Here is a 22,351-nt window from a genome sequence, read left to right on the forward strand (position 1 = left end):
TTTTGTCTGCAGAAACGCGTGTATACACCCGTCAAAAAACGCGTGTATATACCCGGCCAAAAACGCATGTATATGCGCGTGAAAAAACTCTGCAGACAGGTTACACGCGCTTCTACACGCGTTTGTACACGCGACCCGCGAAAAAATTTTCTCGAAAAGACCGACCCCCCCGACAAAGACAGAATGTCCTTATAAAAGGACCAGCCATTGTCGCCCCTGTCAGGATGCAGCAACCCAATCGTGTGCAAAAAGACAAACCCAAAGAGCAAAGAGCAAAGTAAACAAATCTGACAAAAAGAGACAAGGCACAGGACAAAGTGACTCACCTCTGAAAAAGTGAGTCCTCTCTGCTCCTTCTCTGCTCCCTCCTTCTCCCGTGTGTGTGCTCCTTTCTCTGCTCCCTCCTTGCTGTTGGAAGAGGCGAAAACAGGCGAAAACGCATGCACTGTTGATTTCTAAGTTCAAAATCTATATTTGGGGAAGGCGGGCTATTTTTAGTTTAAATATGCCGCCGCGTTTATGTTCGTGTTTATGAACGCAGGTATATTCGCGTGTATATGATTTTAGCTGCGTTTATACACGCGTTTTGCAGAAATTAGCTGCGTGAATACACGCATTTTTTAGGAAGTAACCGCGTTAATACACGCAAATTTTAGGAGATAGCCGCGTGAATACACGCGATTTTGTGCTTTCATTAAAAATATATAATGAGTTTGTGTTTTCTGATTTGTACACAGGATGTCATCAACCTCTTCAAGCAGTTCTGGGGAAGATGAGACAATGCGTCATCGTAATCGCGATGTGTGGTTGGGACAACGGATCAAATGTATGTGTAATCGATGTCAAGGATGCATTGTACGAGCACGTCGAATTACCTTGAATCACATCTCCATGTATGGAGAATGGAATCAAACAGGTTTAGAGGTGAGTAGATGTAAATTGATGGTATTCAAATGACTCATGGTATCCAAATTAAATTAATAGAGTTGTAACATATAATTTGATAAATTGAAGCAGGATGCAGTACCACACCCTAACATGGTACCCTACGCGCGACGAGAGCACGTAAAGCGTCGACGAGATGATGCTGGAGCTTCGGGATCTATTGTCAGAGATGAGTGGGAAAGGGACGACAATAGCCCTGCACCCCACGAAGTTGTGGAAGAGGAGGTGCTTGATGATATGGTGCGGACTTTTTAAGGATGATCCCAAAGGTATGGACGACGATGATATGGAACAAGAGCATCTTTATAAAGCTTCATCGACACCGGTGTTTGAAGGGTGCACATTCTCAGTTTTACGTGCTTCACTTGAACTACTTAATATACAAACAGTTTATGGATGGAGCAATGCAAGTCTTGACGCATTGTTGAAGTAAGCATTCTAACTTATAAATTTGAATTAGTGGTTTAAGGTTTAGGATTTAAGACTAATTATAATTGATGATATTGGATGCAGGCTATTGTCAAACATGCTTCCAAAGGAAAATAGACTACCCACCTCAAGAGACATAGCGAGGCGCTATGTGACATCTCTTGGAGGACTGGATTATGATAAAATACATGCATGCGTCAATGATTGCATTCTCTTTCGTGGGACGCATAAGGAGGCTCTGACATGTCCCACTTGTGGTGAAGCAAGGTACAGAACAGATATGAAGAGTTTTGATGTACCTCGTAAAGTCTTGCGACACTTTCCTATAATTCCTCGCATCAAACACATGTTCAAGTGCAAATCCATAGCAGAGCTCATGTCATGGCATTCCTCACATCGATCGGATGATGGCATGTGGAGAATTCCCGCAGACACTCCTGCTTGGAAGCATATTGAAGATGAGTGGCCCAGCTTTAAAACAGAGCCCAGAAACTTGAGACTTGGCCTGGGTATGGATGGAGTGAATCCATTTAGTTTCAAAAGCACCGCATACAGCGTGTGGCCAGTTGTGCTGGTGAATTACAACCTTCCACCATCAATGGCAATCAAGAAGGGACATCTTATGTTATCCCTTCTAATTCCAGGGAAACATAAAGTCAAGCATATGGATGTTTATCTTGAACCACTGATTGATGAGTTGGAGGAACTATGGAGAGGTGTTGCGGTGGTGGACATTAGTAGGCCTCCCTCCTCTCGACACTTCGACTTAAAAGCAGTGTTGATGTGGACAATGCATGACTTTCCAGGATACAGCGATTGTTCTGGTAAGAATTCTAATTACCTCCCTACTCTATTACTATTGGCTATATATATTAATTAGACGGTTTGACTTTATTATTCTAACTTTTATTTATATTTTAACAGGTTTGAAAACATCGGGTAAACATGCATGTCCTGTTTGTGGCCCTTCGTTAGTACATGAGTATGCTGATGGTTTGTGTAAGACTATATTCGATAATCATCATCGATTTATCCCCTCAGATCATCCTAAATATGTTGCTAGTAAGAGTAACATTCCTCCACAAACACTTCGTGCAAAAGATTGGAAGCGTATTTGGGAGTCTACAACTATTCTTCCTCCAGATGGCATGAACAGGTATAGTGATGTTTTTTCAATCTTGTTTTGTGTAGTCTCTAATTGGATTAAAGGTCACATAGAGCAATCCCTTGTGCAGGTACTCCATTTTTTTCCGGCTGCCATATTGGACCCATCTTAAGATCAACCATCTTCTTGATCCCATGCACATCTTCAAGAATGTGGGATCTGGTATTTGGGAACATATTACTGGTAAACGAGACAATGTTAGCGTACGTGAGGACTTGCGGGTCGCAGGACGTATGCGTCAAGCTTGGCCACGAGAGGTGGGTGGGCACGTTCGTCTTCCGCCTGCACCATGGATTATATCAAAGAAAGAGGAGAAGCAAGTAAAGCAGGCCATCACCACTTTGCGTACTCCCACTGGATGCATGAGATCATTGAAGGGAGCCTTTACAACCACTAAGAAAAGAGGCGTTGAGCAACTATATGGGTTGAAGTCCCACGATTGGCACAAGATGCTTCAAGTAAGTGTTTTCCAAGTCTTGTACGTACGTTGAAATTAAATTTTGTAATGCCATAAACCATAAATGTGCTCTTATGTGCGCAGTTCATACTACCTACTAGCATCGACCATTGTGCGAATAAGAGTTTGAAAAAATGTATTTATAAGATGGGCGAGCTTGTGAGGTATGTAAAACCCATGCTCAGATCACCCTTCATTATACCTTGCAAAATGAACGTGCATGAGGTATAACGTACTATTTATTTATTTTTCAGATATGTTAGTTCCAAAGCAATTGATCCAGCCACGTTGGATGATGCGCGTGTTATGGCAGTGGAGGTGGTTTGTTTGGTAGAGGAGACTTTTCCGCGAACCATTCTCACAAGTCAACTACATCTCATTGTGCATTTAGTGGACGAAATTGCTTTATGTGGTACTGTGCATGCACGTTGGATGTTCTTCCTAGAGCGCTTCATGAAGACCTTAAAAGACTTTGTGAGGCAAAGTGCAAGGCCTGAAGGAAGCATGGCCGAGGGTTGGTTGATACAAGAGTCTCTTGTATATATTTCAGAATTTCTTGGTCAGGTGGACAGCTCTTTGCCACGACTATGGAGCAATGAAGAGGACTTGAGGATGACCTCTATTGTGCCTCAAGGAAAAGGACAGAGTAAAGTAATTGACAGAACATTGATTGATGATCTCAATTTCACTTGTATCCTTAATAGTGATGTGATGAGCAGATGGGTTACAAGATATGAGGATGCAAAGACAAAAAGGCAAGCAGAAAGAGCTCTCTTTCGGAGGCAACATGGCTCTCGGAAGGCGTACCCTAAGCATCTCGCAACACTTCCGAATGATATCCATGTTGATTGGTTGCATGAGGAAATGGAGAGAGCAGAGAGCGACGAGGGGCTGCATATCACGGCGGAAGAATGGGAGTATGCACGAGGATGCATGTCAAAGGTACATAGAACTAATGTTTTGCATTAGTTGTAAGTGATTTGCTTTTAATATTTATTCACATTGCTTACACAAATATTGCTTCTATTTTGGTCCAGTGCACTATGTTCAATGCTATATGGTGTGAAGGCAAGCATTTTCGAACACAAAGAATTGATGAAAAGAGAAATACACAAGATTGCGGTGTCATTAGTAGCTTTGAGGGAGCTAATGGAAAAATGGATGATTATTGTGGCATAATCCAAGACATATTTAGGCTTGACTTTTGTCGCTTCTTTGTGTATGTTTTGGATGTCAAATGGCAAATGAACGTGGTGGAAAAAGGGCCTGATGCAACGATAAAACGCCATGCAAGTGGATATGTAACTATTGACTCTACAAAGTTCTGGCAAACAAAGAAAGATAGGCTCGTATTGCCACAACAATGTGAGCAGGTATGCATTTTTTTACTAATGTGTTTCATGTACATATATATCTAAGCTCGCGTACCCCTTGACTTTTGATATGCTAATTAATTACTGTACTGTGTGTATTTGAGTAGGTTATCTATCTACCAATGGTGCATGACATCAAATGGTGGTACGTCATCCCTATTGCACCACGTTCCAAAGTGATGTATAATACATTCATTGATATGGAGCATATGGAGGATGTAACAAGCCGCAATGAAGATGACGTCGAACATGCCATTGAAGATGTTGTGATCGATGATCAAGAAATAAGAGATGATCGTGATAATGAGGATGAGCATGCCATTTCTCATGATCATGAGAATGACCCTACCATTGAGGATGATGGTGATGTTGATGAGGATGATCAGGACATCGATACCATTATCAATGGAGTACAGAATATCGATAGTGGAATAAATTTAATCGTAGCCTTACCAATTGATCAAATGGATATTGATGTTGATCGTTTGACAAGGATGGATCTTATTGAAGATGAAATCGAACCCTAACCAATCCGTCACTGTATGTTCTAAATTGATGACATTTCTATCATCTCATATGCATGATTTATTTTTGAATATATTTCATTGTTGTAAATGCATGTAGTGGGATTGTGTAATGATGTATACTGTAATGTACTATGAGATGGTTTAAGGAAAATAGTTTTTAATTTTGTTAAGGAATTCAGTTTTTTTTCAGTTTTTCTCTGCCATGCGTGTATTAATCCTAGTACAGTGGCGTGTATTTATCCGTGTATAATAGCGAGTATTACCCCGTGAATATTATCGTGTATTTATGCGTGTATTACTGTGTGTATATAAACGCATTTATACACGCGTTGATAAATGCAAATATACACGCGAACTTAAATGCTAAAATACACGCGCCCGATTCTATTCAAATACAAGCGCGACCATACACGCGTTCGTAATTTATCGCGTGTATGAAACGCGTGTATGGCAGCATTGTCTTGTAGTGGTGAAGCTAGTAGAAGAAGGGGGAACTTCAAAAAAAGAGAAAAATCTGATCAAGGGGTACTTCATCCATGATGGGATCCTTTACTTCAATCACATGCTATGTATTCCTAAGGATCCTGCTCTAAAGAAGCTAATCCTAGCTCATGATAGGCCTGCTATAGGGCATCCAGGCTATCCAAAAACATTGAATGCTCTTACGAGAAGCTATCATTCGACGGGCTTGAAAAATGATGTCCTTTGGTACTTGAAGTAATGCCTTTCATGTCAAAGGATTAAAGCTAAAAGTGTATAGCCTATGCATATGGCAGACGGCCGTACAGATAGGCCTTATGCATACGGCATACAGCCTACACATTGGCCGTATGCATAGGCTGTATGCATAGGGTTTATGCATAGAGATATGGGGCATTGTTATATGCCATCTAGAATGCTGCTTATGTCAGGTTAGGAGTGGTTATCCGTGAGTAGGTGGTTGTAGTGGAGGGGGAGCCCTCGATCTTCTCACTATTTTTCTCTTACAAAAGAGGAGTTGCCTTTGGCTTTAATAGTGGGGAGCATGTGGAAAGTCCTCAGAAGCTATCATCCGAAAAGGGGCACTGTCCACCTTGCTTGTTTAAGCAGTATTGTAGGAGGATGTAACAATGTCCTAATATCAGAGGTTGTATTTTTTTTCTAAGCTTGTGTTGTTATTTTCTCTTAGTTGGCTTGAGATTGTCGAGGTAAGTGGCCTTATTCATTCAACCTCATGTTTATTTCACCCTTGGGTGGCGGGTTTAGAAAATGGACTTATGCATAGGGATATGTGGCATTGTTACATTCCATCTAGAATGCTACTTATGTCAAGTTAGGAGTGGTTATCTGCGAGTAGGTGGTTGTAGTGGAGGGGAACCCTCAATCTTCTCACTATTCTTCTCTTGCAAAAGATGAGTTGCCTTTGGCTTTAGAAGTAGGGAGCATGTGGAAAGTCCTAAAATTTATCATCCCAAAGGGGCTCTGTCCACCTTGCTTGTCTAAGCAGTATTGTAGGACGTGTTAACAATCTTCTAATATCACATGTTGTATTCTCTGTCTAAGATTTAAGTATGTCTTGGGTTAGAGCAATCGTGTTTTTTTGCCTATGTATGTATGTAGCAGCAATGTCGATTGATCCCGATGTGGCCAATCTTCTCTCCATTATAAATGAACGATTTGGGAAGTAAGCTTTACACAGACACAGGTATGGTTCCATCAAACCTTTTCAGATACACAAAGTTAATCATTTATGCATTCTATTTGCCTTATATTTTAATCTTATATGCAGGCGGGCTTACAGTCGGGTCAGTTGACACCATGGGGGTAGACTACCCCACTTGGCCAATTGACGCCCGTGTGGGGGTAATCTACCCTACTTGCTTAGTCGGGGCAGACCACACCTTTGATAGGCACGAGTCGAGTGGTGCAGGCGCATCATGATATGGTTGTGATAAGCCTACACCACCTTCCTCTACAAGACCCACCCCCGCTCCCTCATGTCCGTCTTCACTACAACGATGATGTAGTAGGGAGTCTGGGGGGTAGTAGATGTGCTAGGGGGGAGTGGGCTGCTTTTCCTTTGGTAAAAGCAGCACTAGGTCTCTCGATGCATCTCCCCAAACAAGGGGGGCTTTTCATTTACACATTATGAGCCAACCCCCCCCACAAGACCCATTCCATTGTTCGATCTACGCCTCCACCATACACCATAGATGTGGACAGTGCCCTCATCGATGCACGAGGAAAGCAAGCCATGAATCGTATGCATGTACTTGTAAACCTAGAGTTCATGAACTCCTTCAAAAAGTGGAAAGCAAAAGATGAGCTTTCTAAGCAATATGTTATCGATGTGCTTAAGTTGGAGTTCCCCGTGTCACATGCAAGTCTTTGCTTCTTTAAGGAGTGGATGAAGCCGTGCATCAAGTTTTTGCTCTCTAATAGGAGAGCAAGTATCAAGAGAGTAACAAAGAATAATTTGGAGAAGCGTAGCGTGTGTACGATCGAGGAGTGGAGGCATGCACACAGTTTCGTGAGAAAGCACCCAAGTGCTTTTCAACAAAAAGTAGCGGTGAGTGCTCCCAACTATGGAAGCGAGGGGCTTCACACTTTGGCTCCGGTGTGGGAATTCCTCCTTTCTTTGTCATTCCATAAGTATCGTTTCTTCTCTCCTTTCATTTTGTTTTATACTATATTATTTTCTTGAAATAATTATATATTTTCTTAATTGTTTTTTGTAGAGGGAGGTTGTTGGACGTGTGGATGCATACGCGAGGTGTACGCTTGGATGAGTCCATTTTGGGACTCAAGATGATGAGTTAATGTGTTGCCTAAACCATTCTCTTTTCTACATCTAATTGTATTTTAATGCCCTTACTTACCTTATGCTTGATGGCATGTATGTAGGATGAAGGGGAAGAAGAAGAGGAGGATCTAGATTATCAACGTGAAGTAAATGAAGAGGATGAGGAATCGGATGATGAAGATCACTCGAAATCCGATGAGGATTCCAATTAGACACCTCTTCATACCTCTTCATTGTAAAATGTTTATGTATATATGGCCAAAGGCCTAACAATTTCAAAAATATAATAACTTTTTGGGCTCAGTTATAACCATCATAAATAGCCAGTATTGTGATAATTATTGTAGGCTCGAGGTTTGAGGATGAGTTCCCCTCAGCACTAAGTGACACGGTGCGTTAATGAATGGGGGACCATGGGATCTAGGGTAGGGAAGCGACAGCGTGAAGGTCGAGTACACGAGGCCCATAGTAGGATAGCTGCATAGTAAATTTGGGTGCACATAGTAGGATAGTTGCATAGTAAATTTGGGTGCACATAATAAACTAGGGAAAAATGGAAACTCCGGCACACATATTAAACTCAGGCATGGCATGATAAACCCGGCCATCGTCAGGATTCCGTCTGCCGATGGGAAATTTTTTGACGTGGCAGGGTTTATACCCCCGTATTTTTAAAAAAAATGGGAGCCTTGGAAAAATTTATAAGCCCAAAATGTTCAAAACAAGTTTGTGGGCGTTAAGCTTTGAACCTAGGTGGCTGCTTGGAGAGGGCAATGCTCTACCATTATGCTAGAGATTCCACCATATGGGGCTATAAAACTAATATATCATTATTTTTTTGGAGGTTTCCCTTAAAAAACTCATCGACCGCCCATCGGACGGCCCAGATTTCACCCACCACCCCGAAATCACTTGGGTCATAGATCCCATGGCTATTTAATTCACCATGTCACTTAGTGTTGAGGGTAGTCTCGTACCCGATAAGGTTACTAATCTAAACTCTTAACTCTTTTTATGAATGTTTACCCACTAGCGCTTCAGTGGGTGTGTAATTACTTCTTGTTCTCCTTAGATATGCCATTGTGCTATACACTGTATCAATGTATTATACATGTGTGAGGCTCTTTGCATTAGCATACACAGTAAAATATTCACCAAGTGATTGAAAAACCCACTGTAGGCAGACGAAAACATTCACATATTTCACAAATATATATTTATAGTCTAAATTATATCTAAACAAATTCAACTACTATAATATATATTATATATACACAAAATTTACTACTACATTAGATGATCTATAAACCTATGATGAAAATTCGATATTAAGGAATCAAAATATGAGTAGTGGACCTTCGAAGAAAGATTCCTTATGACAAGCATAAAAAATCAAGTAATGTGCTCAAGGGGCTCACTATGAAGAAATCCTATATATCACATGCGTTCATGGAGTATTTAAAAAACCCCTTATGCTTACATATTTTTGTGAATAAAATGATCCCTTTTCCTTCGTAAACTTATGGTTTTTTAATTAGTTTAAAACCCCTTTCCTGTAAATGTGATTCTGTAACTTTTTTAAATTAATATACCCCCTCCCGATGAACTCCCGTGCTATACTTACATATTTTTAGATGAACCCCTAGAGGTAATGTGTGTATAAATAGTACCATAAGAAGGCACTATACACATATATTAGCAATGTGTAATAGTGTATGCATACTATATGCACATATTTTGAGTCAAAATGAATGAAAAATGCTTCTATTAAAACTCCATGGCAATTCGACTTACTACAGTTAAGAATGTAAAGCAGATTCTTAAGCATTGCATGTTTACAGGTTATTTTTTTTAAAACCTTTATTTTGGACAAGACAAATTGCGCTTGACTGCGTACAAAACATCAAATTTTGTTTGTCATTTGATTCCCAACCACTAAAATCGATTGCAATTTCATGATGGATATTTCGACCACTATAGTACACTCAATTTCGATCACATGATCAATGTTTTAGTAAGCTTTAGTACGGGAGTCGGGAGTCACACTGGGGATAACGGGCCTAAAATTTGAAAGGCACCCCTATTGTTTCTTTTGAAGGGTTTTTCTTTAACTTGCTTTTCTTTATGAAGAGATTGGAACAGCATATAACTAAATTTCTGAAAACCTTTCCCTTCCTTTGAAGGGTAATTGTGTTTTCAACCTTCTTGTGAAGGTTTTCATCCCCTAGTGGTTCAAATTCTAGCCCTAGTGGGATAACCCAAGACTGTGACCTTCAAATTCTAGCCCTAGTGGTTCAAATTCTAGCCCTAGTGGATAACACAAGACTGTGACAAGAGCCTCACTCATGACACCCAATTCCTGTACTCTGGATCATCATGCAGCAGGACCACATGATACAAATGTGTTAACTCGTCCTTCATCCACTGCTGGCACGTCACTGACATTGAGTGTGAACAACTTTTGCTTCTGTTGGCATTTCAGATAGATAGTACCATAAGAAGGCACTATACACACATATTAGCAATGTGTAATAGTGTTTGCGGACTATTTGCACATATTTTGAGCCAAAATGAATGAAAAATGCTTCTATAAAAACTCCATATAGCAATTCGACTTACTACAGTTCAGAATGAAAAGCAAATTCTTAAGCATTGCATGTTTACAGGTTAATTTTTTAAAAAAAAAAACCTTTATTTTTGACAAGCCAAATTGCGCTTGACTGCGTTTAAAACACCCGTCAAATTTTGTGTGTCATCTGATTCCCAACCACTAAAAATTTCGTGCCGGATATTTGGACCACTACAGTACAGACGATTTCGATCACACGATTTCGATCACACAAGGACGAACGGGAGTACGGGGATACTACTGGATAACACAAGGCTCTCGTCAGGAGCCACACTGGGGATATTACTGGATAACACAGGGCTGTGACGAGAGCCTCACTCATGAGGCCCGATTCCCGTACTCTGGATCATCATGCTGACAAATGTGTTAGCTCGTCGTTTATCCACTGCATAGTATATTTGGTAAACTAGAGAAAAATGTAAACTCCGGCACACATATTCAACTCAGGCATAGCATGATAAACCCGGCCATCATCAGGATTCCGTCTGTCGATGGGAAATTTTTCGGCGTGGCAGGGTTTATACCCCCGTATTGTTTTAAAAAAAAAGAGCCTTCCAAAATTTTATAAACCCAAAAATGTTCAAAACAAGTTTGCAGGCGTGAATCTTTGAACCCAGGTGACCGCTTGGAAAGGGCAATCCTCTACCATTACCATTACGCTAGAGATTCCACCATATGGGGCTATAAAACTAATATATCATTATTTTTTTGGAGGTTTCCCTTAAAAAAATCATGGATTGCCCATCGGACGGCCCAAATTTCACCCACCACCCCGAAATCACTTGGGTCATAGATCCCATGGCTTGGCTTTATTTAATGCACCGTGTCACTTAGTGTTGAGGGTAGTCTCCTACCCGAAAAGGTTACTAATCTAAACTCTTTTTCTGAATGTTTATCCACTAGCGCTTCAGTGGGTGTGTAATTACTTCTTGTTCTCCTTAGATATGCCATTGTGCTATACACTGTCTTAATGTATTATACATGTGTGAGGCTCTTTTCGTTAGCATACGCATTAAAATATTCACCAAGTGATTGAAAAACCCACCGTAAGCAGATGAAAACATTCACAGATTTCACAAATATATATTTATAGTCTAAATTATATCTAAACAAATTCAACTACTATAATATATATTATATATACACAAAATTTACTACTACATTGGATGATCTATAAACCTATGGTAAAAATTCGATATTAAGGAATCAAAATATGAGTAGTGGACCTTCGAAGTAAGATTCCTTATGACAAGCATAAAAAATCAAGTAATGTGCTCGGGGGGTTCACCATGAAGAAATCCTATGTATCACGTGCGTTCATGGAGTATTTAAAAAACCCCTTACACTTACATATTTTTGTGAATAAAATGATCCCTTTTCCTTCGTAAACTTATGGTTTTTTAATTGGTTTATAACCCCTTTCCTATAAATGTAATTCTGTAACTTTTTTAAATTAATATACCCCTCCCAATGAACTCACGTGCTATACTTACATATTTTTAGATGAACCCCTAGAGGTAATGTGTGTATAGATAGTACCATAAGAAGGCACTAAACACACACATTAGCAATGTGTACTAGTGTATGCACATATTTTGAGCCAAAATGAATGAAAAATGTTTCTATTAAAACTCCATGGCAATTCGACTTACTACAGTTAAGAATGTAAAGCAGATTCTTAAGCATTGCATGTTTATAGGTTTTTTTTAAACCTTTATTTTTGACAAGCCAAATTGTGCTTGACTGCGTACAAAACGCCCGTCACATTCTGTTTGTCATTTGATTCCCAACCACTAAAAGCGATTGCAATTTCATGACGGATATTTCGACCACTATAGTACACTCAATCTCGATCACATGATGAATATTTTAGTGTGCTTGAGTACGGGAGTCGAGAGTCACACTGGGGATAACGGGCCTAGAATTTGAAACGCGCCCCTATTGTTTCTTTTGAAGGGTTTTTCTTTAACTTGCTTTTCTTTATGAAGAGATTGGAAGGGCATATAACTAAATTTCCCAAAACCTTTCTCTTCCTTTGAAGGGTAATTGTGTTTTTACCCTTCTTGTGAAGGTTTTCATCCCCTTGGAAGGGTACTGCAACCTTCAAATTCTAGCCCTAGTGGATAACGCAAGACTGTGACAAGAGCCTCACTCATGACACCCAATTCCCGTACTCTGAATCATCATGCAGCAGGACCACATGATACAAATGTGTTAACTCGTCGTTCATCCACTGCTGGCACCTCACTGACATTGAGTGTGAACAACTTTTGCTTCTTTTGGCATTTCAGACAGATAGTACCATAAGAAGGCACTATACACACATATTAGCAATGTGTAATAGTGTATGCGGACTATTTGCACATACTTTGAGCCAAAATGAATGAAAAATGCTTCTATAAAAACTCCATAGCAATTCGACTTACTACAGTTCAGAATGAAAAGCAAATTCTTAAGCATTGCATGTTTACAGGTTAATTTTTTTTTAAAAAAAAACCTTTATTTTTGACAAGCCAAATTGCGCTTGACTGCGTTTAAAACACCCGTCGAATTTTTTGTGTCATCCGATTCCCAACCACTAAAAATTTCGTGACGGATATTTGGACCACTACAGTACAGACGATTTCGATCACATGATGAAGATTTTAGTGTGCTTGAGTACGGGACTAACGGGAGTCGGGGATACTACTGGATAACACAAGGCTCTCGTCAGGAGTCACACAGGGGATATTACTGGATAACACAGGGATGTGACGAGAGCCTCACTCATGAGGCCCGATTCCCGTACTCTGGATCATCATGCAGTTAGGACCACAGGATGACAAATGTGTTAGCTCGTCGTTTATCCACTGCTGGCGCTTCACTGACATAGAGTGTGAACAACTTTTGCTTCTGCTGGGCCCTGGCATTTCAGACATTGAATGTGTTGCTCGTCGTTTACCTGTGAACAACTTTTGCCATTATCGTTGCGTATTTGGGTTAATGTATCGTTCATGAGCGAGCATCCCGTCACTCACGGGAATCTGATTCGCGTGAGTCTTCCCGACGTTCCCGTACTCAATTATTCGTGATGTTGTCGAAATCGACCATAGTGGTCCAAAATAGTCGTGACCTGTGCTCGAAATCGACCAGTTTGTAGGCGACGTCAGGGAGTGCGTGGGATGACAGAGAGCGAGCTGGTGCTAGGCTACTAGCTGAGCTCTAGCACGCTAGCTATAAATAGAGCTGTGGATATGGATGATCGCGCAGCAAATTCAGCCAAGGCCGCATTCGTAGTGCTAGTCCACTTCCTCTCTCCAAAATGTCTTCTGAGCTTAACCATGATCAACATGCGGTCCTGCCTTCCAAGAGGAAAGCGGGAGGGGAAGCTCTGCCTGTGGGCAGCCGGGCAAAGCCCCCCACCGTCGACCAGATCAAGCGAGCCGCCAAGGCATTCGCGAAGGTGTCCCTACCCGTCCAAGATCCATCGCAAGTGTATCCACAAGTGGATGGCCTCCCCAATACTTACAACACGTTCCGGCTAGCCGCTTCCGGACTGTCTGAGGAAGAGCGCGAATACGCCATCGGCGAGGCAAAACGCTACCACGCAGAGCAGAAGTCACGCTTCCTGGGTTACCAGTGCAACCAGGCACTCAGCTACTCTGGCGATTTCAGCAGCTACTTAGACACTCATGTAAGTACTATACAGTCAAGCTGCTAATTATGACTTACTAATCTCTCTTCCGTCTACGATTTCAGCAGCTACTTAGACACTCATGTAAGTACTATGCAGTCAAGCTGCTAATTATGACTTACTAATCTCTCTTCCGTCTACGAGCAAACGTAGTTATGGCTTGCGAATGGTGGCGGTTGAATGCATGCAGGTGAACAATATCGGCGACCCCTTCACCACGGGTAATTTCACCATCAACAGCAAGTTCATGGAGCGTGCCGTTCTAGACTATTACGCCTCGCTCTGGAACGCTCGCTGGCCTCACGACAGCACCGACAAGGAATCCTACTGGGGTTTCTCGCTGACAATGGGTTCCACAGAGGGTAACCTCTACGGCATGTGGAACGCCAGAGACTATTTGAGCGGCAAGAAGATATTGTGGAGCGAGCAACAGGCAAGGCGGAAGCTGGTGAGAAGGGGAAAAGCCACTGTTGTGGAGATAGACCAGGACAGTAAACCGGGCCTGCCAAGGATGATGTATCATCAAGCTCCCACGCCTGAAAGCAAACCCAACGCCTACACGCCCATCGCCTTCTATTCCGAGGATACACACTACTCTCTGACCAAGGCCATGACCATGCTGGGCATTCGGACGTTCTACGAAGTGGGCAGAGAGCTGTATATGGAGGAATGCCCGCTGGAGGAGTGGAAAGGGAACGGGTGGCCGGCGGAGGTGCCTTCGCTTGACAGCGGCGCCATAGATATCGAGGCCCTGGCCCTTTTAGTTGACTTCTTCGCGTCCCGAGGCTACCCCATCATGGTGTGCTTCAACTACGGCACGACCTTCAAGGGCGCCTACGACAACGTAGAGGATGCATGCAAGAAGCTCGAGCCCATCCTCCGGCAGAACTCTCTCCTGGAACGCAAGGTCTACTACGACGACAACGACGAAAACAACTTCGACGTACGAACCGGGTACTGGTTCCACGTCGACGGTGCGCTGGGCGCCGCCTACATGCCCTTCATCGAGATGGCCTATGACGCCGGCCTGGTCAAAGAGCGCGGCCCTAACTTCGACTTCCGCCTGCCGATGGTCCAGTCCATCGCTATGAGCGGCCACAAGTGGATAGGGGTGCCCGTCCCCTGTGGCCTGTACATGACCAAAACCAAGTACCAGATGATGCCACCAGACAACCCGGAGTACCTCGGCACCCCAGACACCACCTTCGCTGGCTCGCGCAACGGCCTCTCTCCTATGCTCCTGTGGGACTACCTCGCCCGCAACTCATTTCGGGACGAGCTTAAGAAGGCCCTCCACCTGGAGGCCATGGCGGTACTGACTGAGAGACGCCTTCGCCACCTGGGAGAGAACATCCTCCACCAGGACATCTATGTGGCACGCACGCCCCTGTCACTCACCGTGCGCTTCAAGCAGGCGAACTCATCACTCTGCCAGAAATACTCCCTCTCCAATGAGACCCTTGGAAATCGACTGTACTCCCATGTGTTCATGATGGAGCATGTGACTCCTGAGCTCGTGGAGGCCCTCATTGAGGACCTCAGTCAGGAGGGCGCATTTGTGGAGGATGATGTGGACGTCCCCGCCTCCTTCATGCGCAAGGTGTTTCCACGCCTCGAAGCCCCGGATACCCACAGGCTCTCGCTGGTGCCCACCCACGGCCGCGGTTTCCACGGGTAGAAATAGCATGCACCTTTTGAATAAGGCTTGTAGCCAAGTAGGAGTTTTTACTCCCTTTTTTTTTCCGCTCATTCCTAGTGAGGAGGGGGTTTTCTTGTTCAGTCGAAGCTCCTCATGGTCAAGAATCATCAAGCAATCTAATCTATGTTTTTCATATAAGTAAATATGTCATATTTTGAAAATGTGTTGACATTAACGTTATCACTAATGACAGTTTACAAAGAGAAGATTTGGGAGTTTTTGAAATTTAATACTTCTTGGCTACATATAATTGATATGTTTGCAAGTAGAAAATTTGGCGTGTTCTTATTTAGAGTTTGTCAAAAGACACTCACAATAGGATGTTAACCCACCCATAGCTGCATCATGCCCATTTTTAACATTTCGGTTGTTGTAAAATACTTACAAAAATTTAAAATGCCCATAACAATTAATACTAAAATACCAAAAAAAAACTTGCTATATTTTATCAAACCTCTCAATTTATGAGAGTGCTTGTCAACAATCAAGCCTGATCCTACCATTAAAATTATTAGTTATACATGTTTTTGGTTTTTAGTAAATGCAAATTCCTGTAAACTTTAAAGTCTCTAAATGCAAGCATCCTTTACTTTTATTAGCATGTGCTTAATCCGACCAATGCTAGAAAAGAACCGTCCTTTAGTGTAATTTTACCGACTCAAATGGAGAAAAAATAGTCGTAATTTTGTATCGCCTGAATTAAAAAATTTTAAATTTTTAGGTTTTAGTTGTAAAACCCATTAACTAATGCATTTTTTCAATGAAAACCGGTTGAGTTTGAAGGTTGTTCTTTTTTTCACTGGCTAGAAAAAAAACTTTATTTTTTACACTGAATCCCACACAGGACTCTATAGTCCATGCACACTAGTAGTTATTAACTTTTTTTTAGCTTGACATGTCAGTAAGCATGCATTCACCTTATTATGTTGCACGCATTGCCAGTGTCCACCACATGTATTATTAAATTTTAATAATCTTGTTGAGTTCGACCTCTCCGAGCTCTCGATGTTAGGTTCTTCTCAATTACATTGACATGTGCTAATATAGGTAAATCAAAATTACACCTAGCATGAAACTCATATGTAAATTTGCTTAGGTAGACAAACTATAATGAAGAAAGCTAGCTTCAATATAACATTAATGTATTAACATTTATGTATTGTAAGGATTAGAAAATCAAATTAATCATTGTATAGGCTAAAAAATTAGCAATGTGCAAGTCACATGTAATCACGGAGAAAAACTTGGATAAGGTCTATATATTAGGTTGTACTCTTCCTTGAATAATATAAGTTTCCCCTGAAAAGAAAAACCTAGATAAGGCTTATATACATTATATTGCGTCGTTACATATTCAAGCTACTGCTTGTTTTATTAATTAGTGCCTGCAAGCAAACACTAATTAATGAAATAGGCTAAGGTTTTACCCTTAGGGATTTTTTTTTATTACAATTATTTTTTATATTACTACAACACAACCCCTCCCTTAGCGACGGGCTAGAAATGATGGGTTTTTCCAAGGACGTTGTTTACACGATGACGCTCGTTGTATAAAGAACACATTTTAAAGATGAAAAGACCTCCTTGCATCTATTGTCGCATAAGCAATGTGTAAATTATTCAGGCTATATATATCATACCCTAACTTGACCTAGATCTCACCTATATATACAAACTCATTATCAATATGAACTAGTTTTTTGGGAGCGTATATGGTGTAACTCTCTTCCTCCTTCTCTCGTTCGTGTATTCCGAACATGGTATCAGAGAATCATCGATCTTACTATTGTGAAGAGAAGAAAAAGAAAGTATCAATTGTGCTAATTCCATTCAATGTTCTATGTTTCATTCAATCTCTTATTCATGTTTTTAGAATCTCAGTGATTAATCACTATTAATAAGTTTATGCAAGTCCTTGGATGGTCGATCTGGACCACCCTATCTTATCCTAATTGGAAGTGTATTATAGAAACACAATTGGTACCAAAACCGATATGCGCACGAGGTTGCAAGCTTTCTATAGAGTCAATTGGTAAACAACACTTAAAATAGGAAAGCAGGCAACGTGCAATTCGTGCGATAAATTTTGAGTATTTTCTCGGCCTCATCGGAGTTGAGTTGAAAGTTATGGTGTTTTCGTGTAATAGACTTTTCCTGTACTATACGCTTTTCATGTTTTAATCCCAAAATAGCCAATTTTTGAGCTCGTCCACGTCTCAAAATAACAGTACTCCAACTGTTTTTGGAGTTACTCTCTTATTGCATATCACGTTTCCTCTATTTTCAGGTACTCCTTTTCATCACCACTTGCTTTTTCGTAACTCTTAAATCAGGTTTTATATTTGACGAGTTCATTGCCACACTCACTTTTCGTGCATGTATTTTCGGGTTCTCCTTGTTTATGTTCTCATTTCATGGTCTACAAATTATGTGATCTCGTTCTATACATATTCTCGCAATCTGAGATGGCATCTTCTATTCTCGTCAATGGTTTTCCATCTCGTTAACGATTTATTCCCCTGTTTAAAGGCCAAGGATTTCCCGGATGGAAGGCCAAGATGATGTTGATACTTGAAGGTGACGATCTTTCTGATATTGTTTTGGGTAATCTTGTATGTCCGTCTCAACCTGTTGATGTAGAACAGGATAACACTCTCATTATTGTTGGTCCTATTTTTGAGCAATGGCAAATTGATTACTCGAATTGGATCCGTCGTGGTAAATCTACTCGTTGGTATATCTTATCTACTCTTCAGGATTCTCTTATGTTGGATGTATTCAATCTTTCTACTTCTCATGATATATGGCAATATCTTCTTACTACTTTTGAGAAGAAATCTGTTACAGAAATGCTTTATCTTCGTAATCTCCTCCTGAACAATTTAAAATACAAAATCGATACTCCTATGACTTCGCATATAGAATCCTTTAAAGACATTGTCAATCAACTTGCTGCCTGCTGCTGCTGGTGATCCTATTGCACGAAATCAATTGGTTACACATCTTCTTCATACGATCAAGTATCCTTCATATGATAATATTTTCACTATTATGTCTAACAAGGATGGCATTGATTTTGACACTTCTTGTATTTCTCTCGTTGAATATTCTCAATGACATGAACATCGTACAGAGAAATATGACACGGTTTTGAATACACAAGAAGCTGCAGATTTCGAAATGGCTTGTATTGCTCGTAATAAGCATTTCTTTTCGCGTTTTACTCATGGTGGTCGCTCTTATCAAGGTGGAAATTCTTCTCAACTTTCCTATCCCAATAAACATTCTTCCTATTGTGATAAGAACGGTTATACTGTCTCTGATTGTTGGGCATGTCAATATGATGAGAAACATGGCATTACCACCAAGCAACCTCATTCGAATTCCTGCAAAAATCGTACTCCTTTTTGTGATTATTGTGGTCGTACAGATCATCCATCTCATTGCTGTTTTAAAAGGTGATATGAACAAGATCGCAATCACGCATATGCTACTCAACATACAAGTAGTGAGATGATGAACATAATCGTCAGGAGGTAAACTGTGCTCATCATGATATTTCTGGAAGAGTACTTCTTGTTCGGGATGGTTCTCTTTTTATTGTTAATTCTAGTGCTATTGGTAATATAACTTACCAATCTCAAAAGCTTCATAATTATCATGCTCTTCCAATTAAGAAATTGGTGTATCTTGTTGATGACACTACTTGTCAAGTCATGGGTGTTGGTCATCTATATCTTGGCACCCTTTGCTCTACCAGAATATTGCGAGGAGTTTTGCATGTTCCAGATCTTGAAAGGAATCTTCTTTATTTTGCCCGGCTTGTTGATCTTGGTCTTTTTGTTGGTTTTGATCATACAAAGTGTAGAATTGAGAAGCATGGGCATACTATTCTAGTAGCTCCTCGAAGTGGCAATCTATTTGAGCACTTTTTAAATGATGATGTTGCAAATGTTGTTATGCTCTAGGAGATCTTGATTGCAAGTTATGGAATCATTGATTTGTCCATTCGGATTTTGCAAAGCTTCTTGATATTCATCGTCATGATCTCGTCAGAGGTATGGATCTTAAAGCTCATCAACATATAGGCATCTGTGAGTATCGTGCTCTTGGCAAGCATCATTGACAACCTTTTCATATCTCTACTTCTACACATCCACATGCCCTTTTAGATCGACATATCTCTACTTCTACACATCCACATGCCCTTTTAGATCTCATTCATATAGATATTTGTGGACCTTTTGCTCCCTCTACATCTCACTATCGTTGTTTCATTACCTTCATTGATGATTTCTCTCGTTTCACATATGTTTTTCTCTTGAGCATAAGTTTGAAGCCTTATCCATATTCAAGCAGTTGAACTTCATACTGGTCTCTCTATCAAGACTCTTCGTAGTGACAACGGTGGAGAATATATTTCAAATCTCTTTGATGACTATTGTATTGAACAAGGAATTCATCATGAGTTCACTATTCTATATTCTCCTCAACAAAACGGCATTGCAGAGCATAAGAATCGAACCATTCTCAATGCTATAAGATGTATGATTATTCATTCTGGATTATCCAGGAGCTTTTGGACTGAAGCAATTCATATAAATATGGCAGTCTTTGTTCAAAATCATCTTCCCACAACTGCACCTACTGGTAAGATTCCCATTACAATTTGGACAAGGAAAACTCCTTTTGCATTACATTTTCACACCTTTGGATGCATTGCTTATATTCACGTGCCAAAAGAAACGTGACAAAAGTTGGATCCTCCTAGATTGAAAGTTATATTTATTGGATATTCTGATAATTCTAAAGGATATGATCCTACTTCTCAGAAAGTCATCATCAAGTGATGCTCTATTCGATGAATGTTCGATGGGAGGTACATGGTCTAGTAAGGATTCTAATGATACACAATCTTTACTCACTGCTTTTCCTTTTCTGTTTGATAATCTTTGTATCTCTCAAGATGTTGTGCATCCTTCTTCTCCTATGAAGGATTCTGAAGACTCTACGAAGGATTCTAGTGTTAATTTTGATATATACATTAATCTTTCCATTGATATTGAACATGGTTCGAATCATGTCTATGATGACAATTTTGATGATTCTATGAATGTTCATGAAGATCCAGCAACTTATACATAAGCTATCTCTTCTTCACAAAAGGATCATTGGGTGGCAGGAGGCCATGCAAGCCGAATATGATTCTTTGATTTCCAAAGGGACATGGGTTCCTGATTTGCTTCCTAATCGTGTTTCTATCAAGTGCAAATGGGTATATAAAACAAAGACAAAAGCTAATGGATATTTTAATAAGTTTAAAGCTCGTTTGGTTGCAAAAGGATACTCACAAGTTGCAGGTGTTGATTATCATGATACATTTTTCCCTGTTGTTTGCATGACTAGCATACGTGTCCTTTTGGCATTTGCTACTCATTTTGATTTGGAGATTCATCAAATGGATGTGAAAACTGCTTTTCTTAATGGTAATATCAAAGAAGAGACTTATATGGAACAACCAGAAGGAGTTTCAATTCCTGACAAGGAACATCTTGTGTGTCGTCTTCATCGCACTCTTTATGGTTTAAAGCAGGCATCACGTTCTTGGTATATCAAAATTAATATCTTCCTCACAATGAAAGGGTTTATCTCTTGTTCCTCTGATCCTAATATATATGTCAAATGCGAAGGTATTCTATTTGTTATTCTTTTCTATACGTCGATGATACCATATTTGTTTCCAATAATCTTGAGTTTATGCAACTCATAAAGAATATTTTGTCATCGGCATTTGAGATGATGGATCTTGGTGAGATTCACTCTTCTCTTGGTATTCAAGTTCAGCACTAATGCCAAAAAGGTATCTTGTTTCTTCATCAATCAAAATTCATTGACGATATTATTGAAAAGTTTGGTCCAGTCAATATTCATTCTACAAATACTCCATGTCTTGTAAGCTCCACCAAGTATACAGCTGACGACTCATGATGATGAAGCATTAGCCCCACATCAACCTTATGCTAATGTCATTGGTGTTTACAATTTATTGTCTCAAACACTAGACCACATATTCTCTTTGCGGCTAATTTCTTGGGGCAATATCTTGCTTCTCCTTTTGTTGGGCATTGGACGTGTTCTTAAATATTTGAAAGGCACTAAAGACTTTGGACTCATCTATTGCAGCCGACAATAATCCTCTCCCTCAGATTCTTTATGTCTTCTTTGTTATTCAGATGCTAATTGGGAAAGTTCTCACTCGTCTTGCGATCTACAAGTGGAAATTGTTCTTTGTTAATGATTGCTTAATTTCTTAGGCTAGCAAGAAATAGCGTTGTGTTGTGGTCTCTACAACCGAATCTGAGTATGTAGCTGCATCTTTAGCAGCTCGTGAATTGGTATGGCCTCGTCAATTACTTACTGATCTTGGACATCCATGATCGTTAAGTACTCCACTTAGATGTGACAATCAAAGTGCCATTAGTCTTGCCAAGGATTATGTTCTACATAGCAAATCCAAGAATATTGCTATTCATTATCATTAAGTTTGAAATGAAGTGAAGAAAGGATCAATAATGATTGAGCATTGTCCCACAGATCAGATGATTGCAGATATATTCACCAAAGGACTGAGTGAAGCTTGATTCACATCATTACGTGGAGAACTTGGAGTTG

General features: G+C 40.4%; 2 protein-coding genes across 2 annotated transcripts; both read left to right on the top strand.

Moving 5' to 3' along the window:
* Window positions 1-2,673: 2,673 nt before the first annotated feature.
* On the top strand, window positions 2,674-6,816 carry LOC147613880 (uncharacterized). The gene is made up of 6 exons (XM_086781316.1): window positions 2,674-2,997; window positions 3,081-3,160; window positions 3,251-3,408; window positions 4,182-4,369; window positions 4,477-4,852; window positions 6,665-6,816. The coding sequence occupies exons 1-6, from the start codon at window positions 2,674-2,676 to the stop codon at window positions 6,814-6,816; spliced, it is 1,278 nt and encodes a 425-aa protein (XP_086637442.1).
* Window positions 6,817-13,529: 6,713 nt separating this feature from the next.
* LOC147613881 (histidine decarboxylase-like) lies at window positions 13,530-15,840 on the top strand. The gene is made up of 2 exons (XM_086781867.1): window positions 13,530-13,980; window positions 14,171-15,840. Exons 1-2 carry the CDS (start codon window positions 13,609-13,611, stop codon window positions 15,656-15,658), a joined length of 1,860 nt encoding a protein of 619 aa, XP_086637993.1. The 5' UTR covers window positions 13,530-13,608; the 3' UTR covers window positions 15,659-15,840.
* The last annotated feature ends 6,511 nt before the right edge of the window (window positions 15,841-22,351 follow it).

Source organism: Cibotium barometz, chromosome 43 (genome assembly GCF_041138505.1).
Source record: "Cibotium barometz isolate CiBa-2024 chromosome 43, ASM4113850v1, whole genome shotgun sequence".
Taxonomy (NCBI): Eukaryota; Viridiplantae; Streptophyta; class Polypodiopsida; order Cyatheales; family Cibotiaceae; genus Cibotium; species Cibotium barometz.

Coding starts and splice junctions, on each gene's coding strand:
- LOC147613880 (XM_086781316.1), top strand. CDS start 2,674: ATGCACATCTTCAAGAATGTGGGATCTGGTATTTGGGAACATATTACT. Junction 2,998..3,080: donor ATTGGCACAAGATGCTTCAA/GTAAGTGTTTTC, acceptor TTATGTGCGCAG/TTCATACTACCTACTAGCAT. Junction 4,370..4,476: donor TGCCACAACAATGTGAGCAG/GTATGCATTTTT, acceptor GTATTTGAGTAG/GTTATCTATCTACCAATGGT.
- LOC147613881 (XM_086781867.1), top strand. CDS start 13,609: ATGTCTTCTGAGCTTAACCATGATCAACATGCGGTCCTGCCTTCCAAG. Junction 13,981..14,170: donor GCAGCTACTTAGACACTCAT/GTAAGTACTATA, acceptor GAATGCATGCAG/GTGAACAATATCGGCGACCC.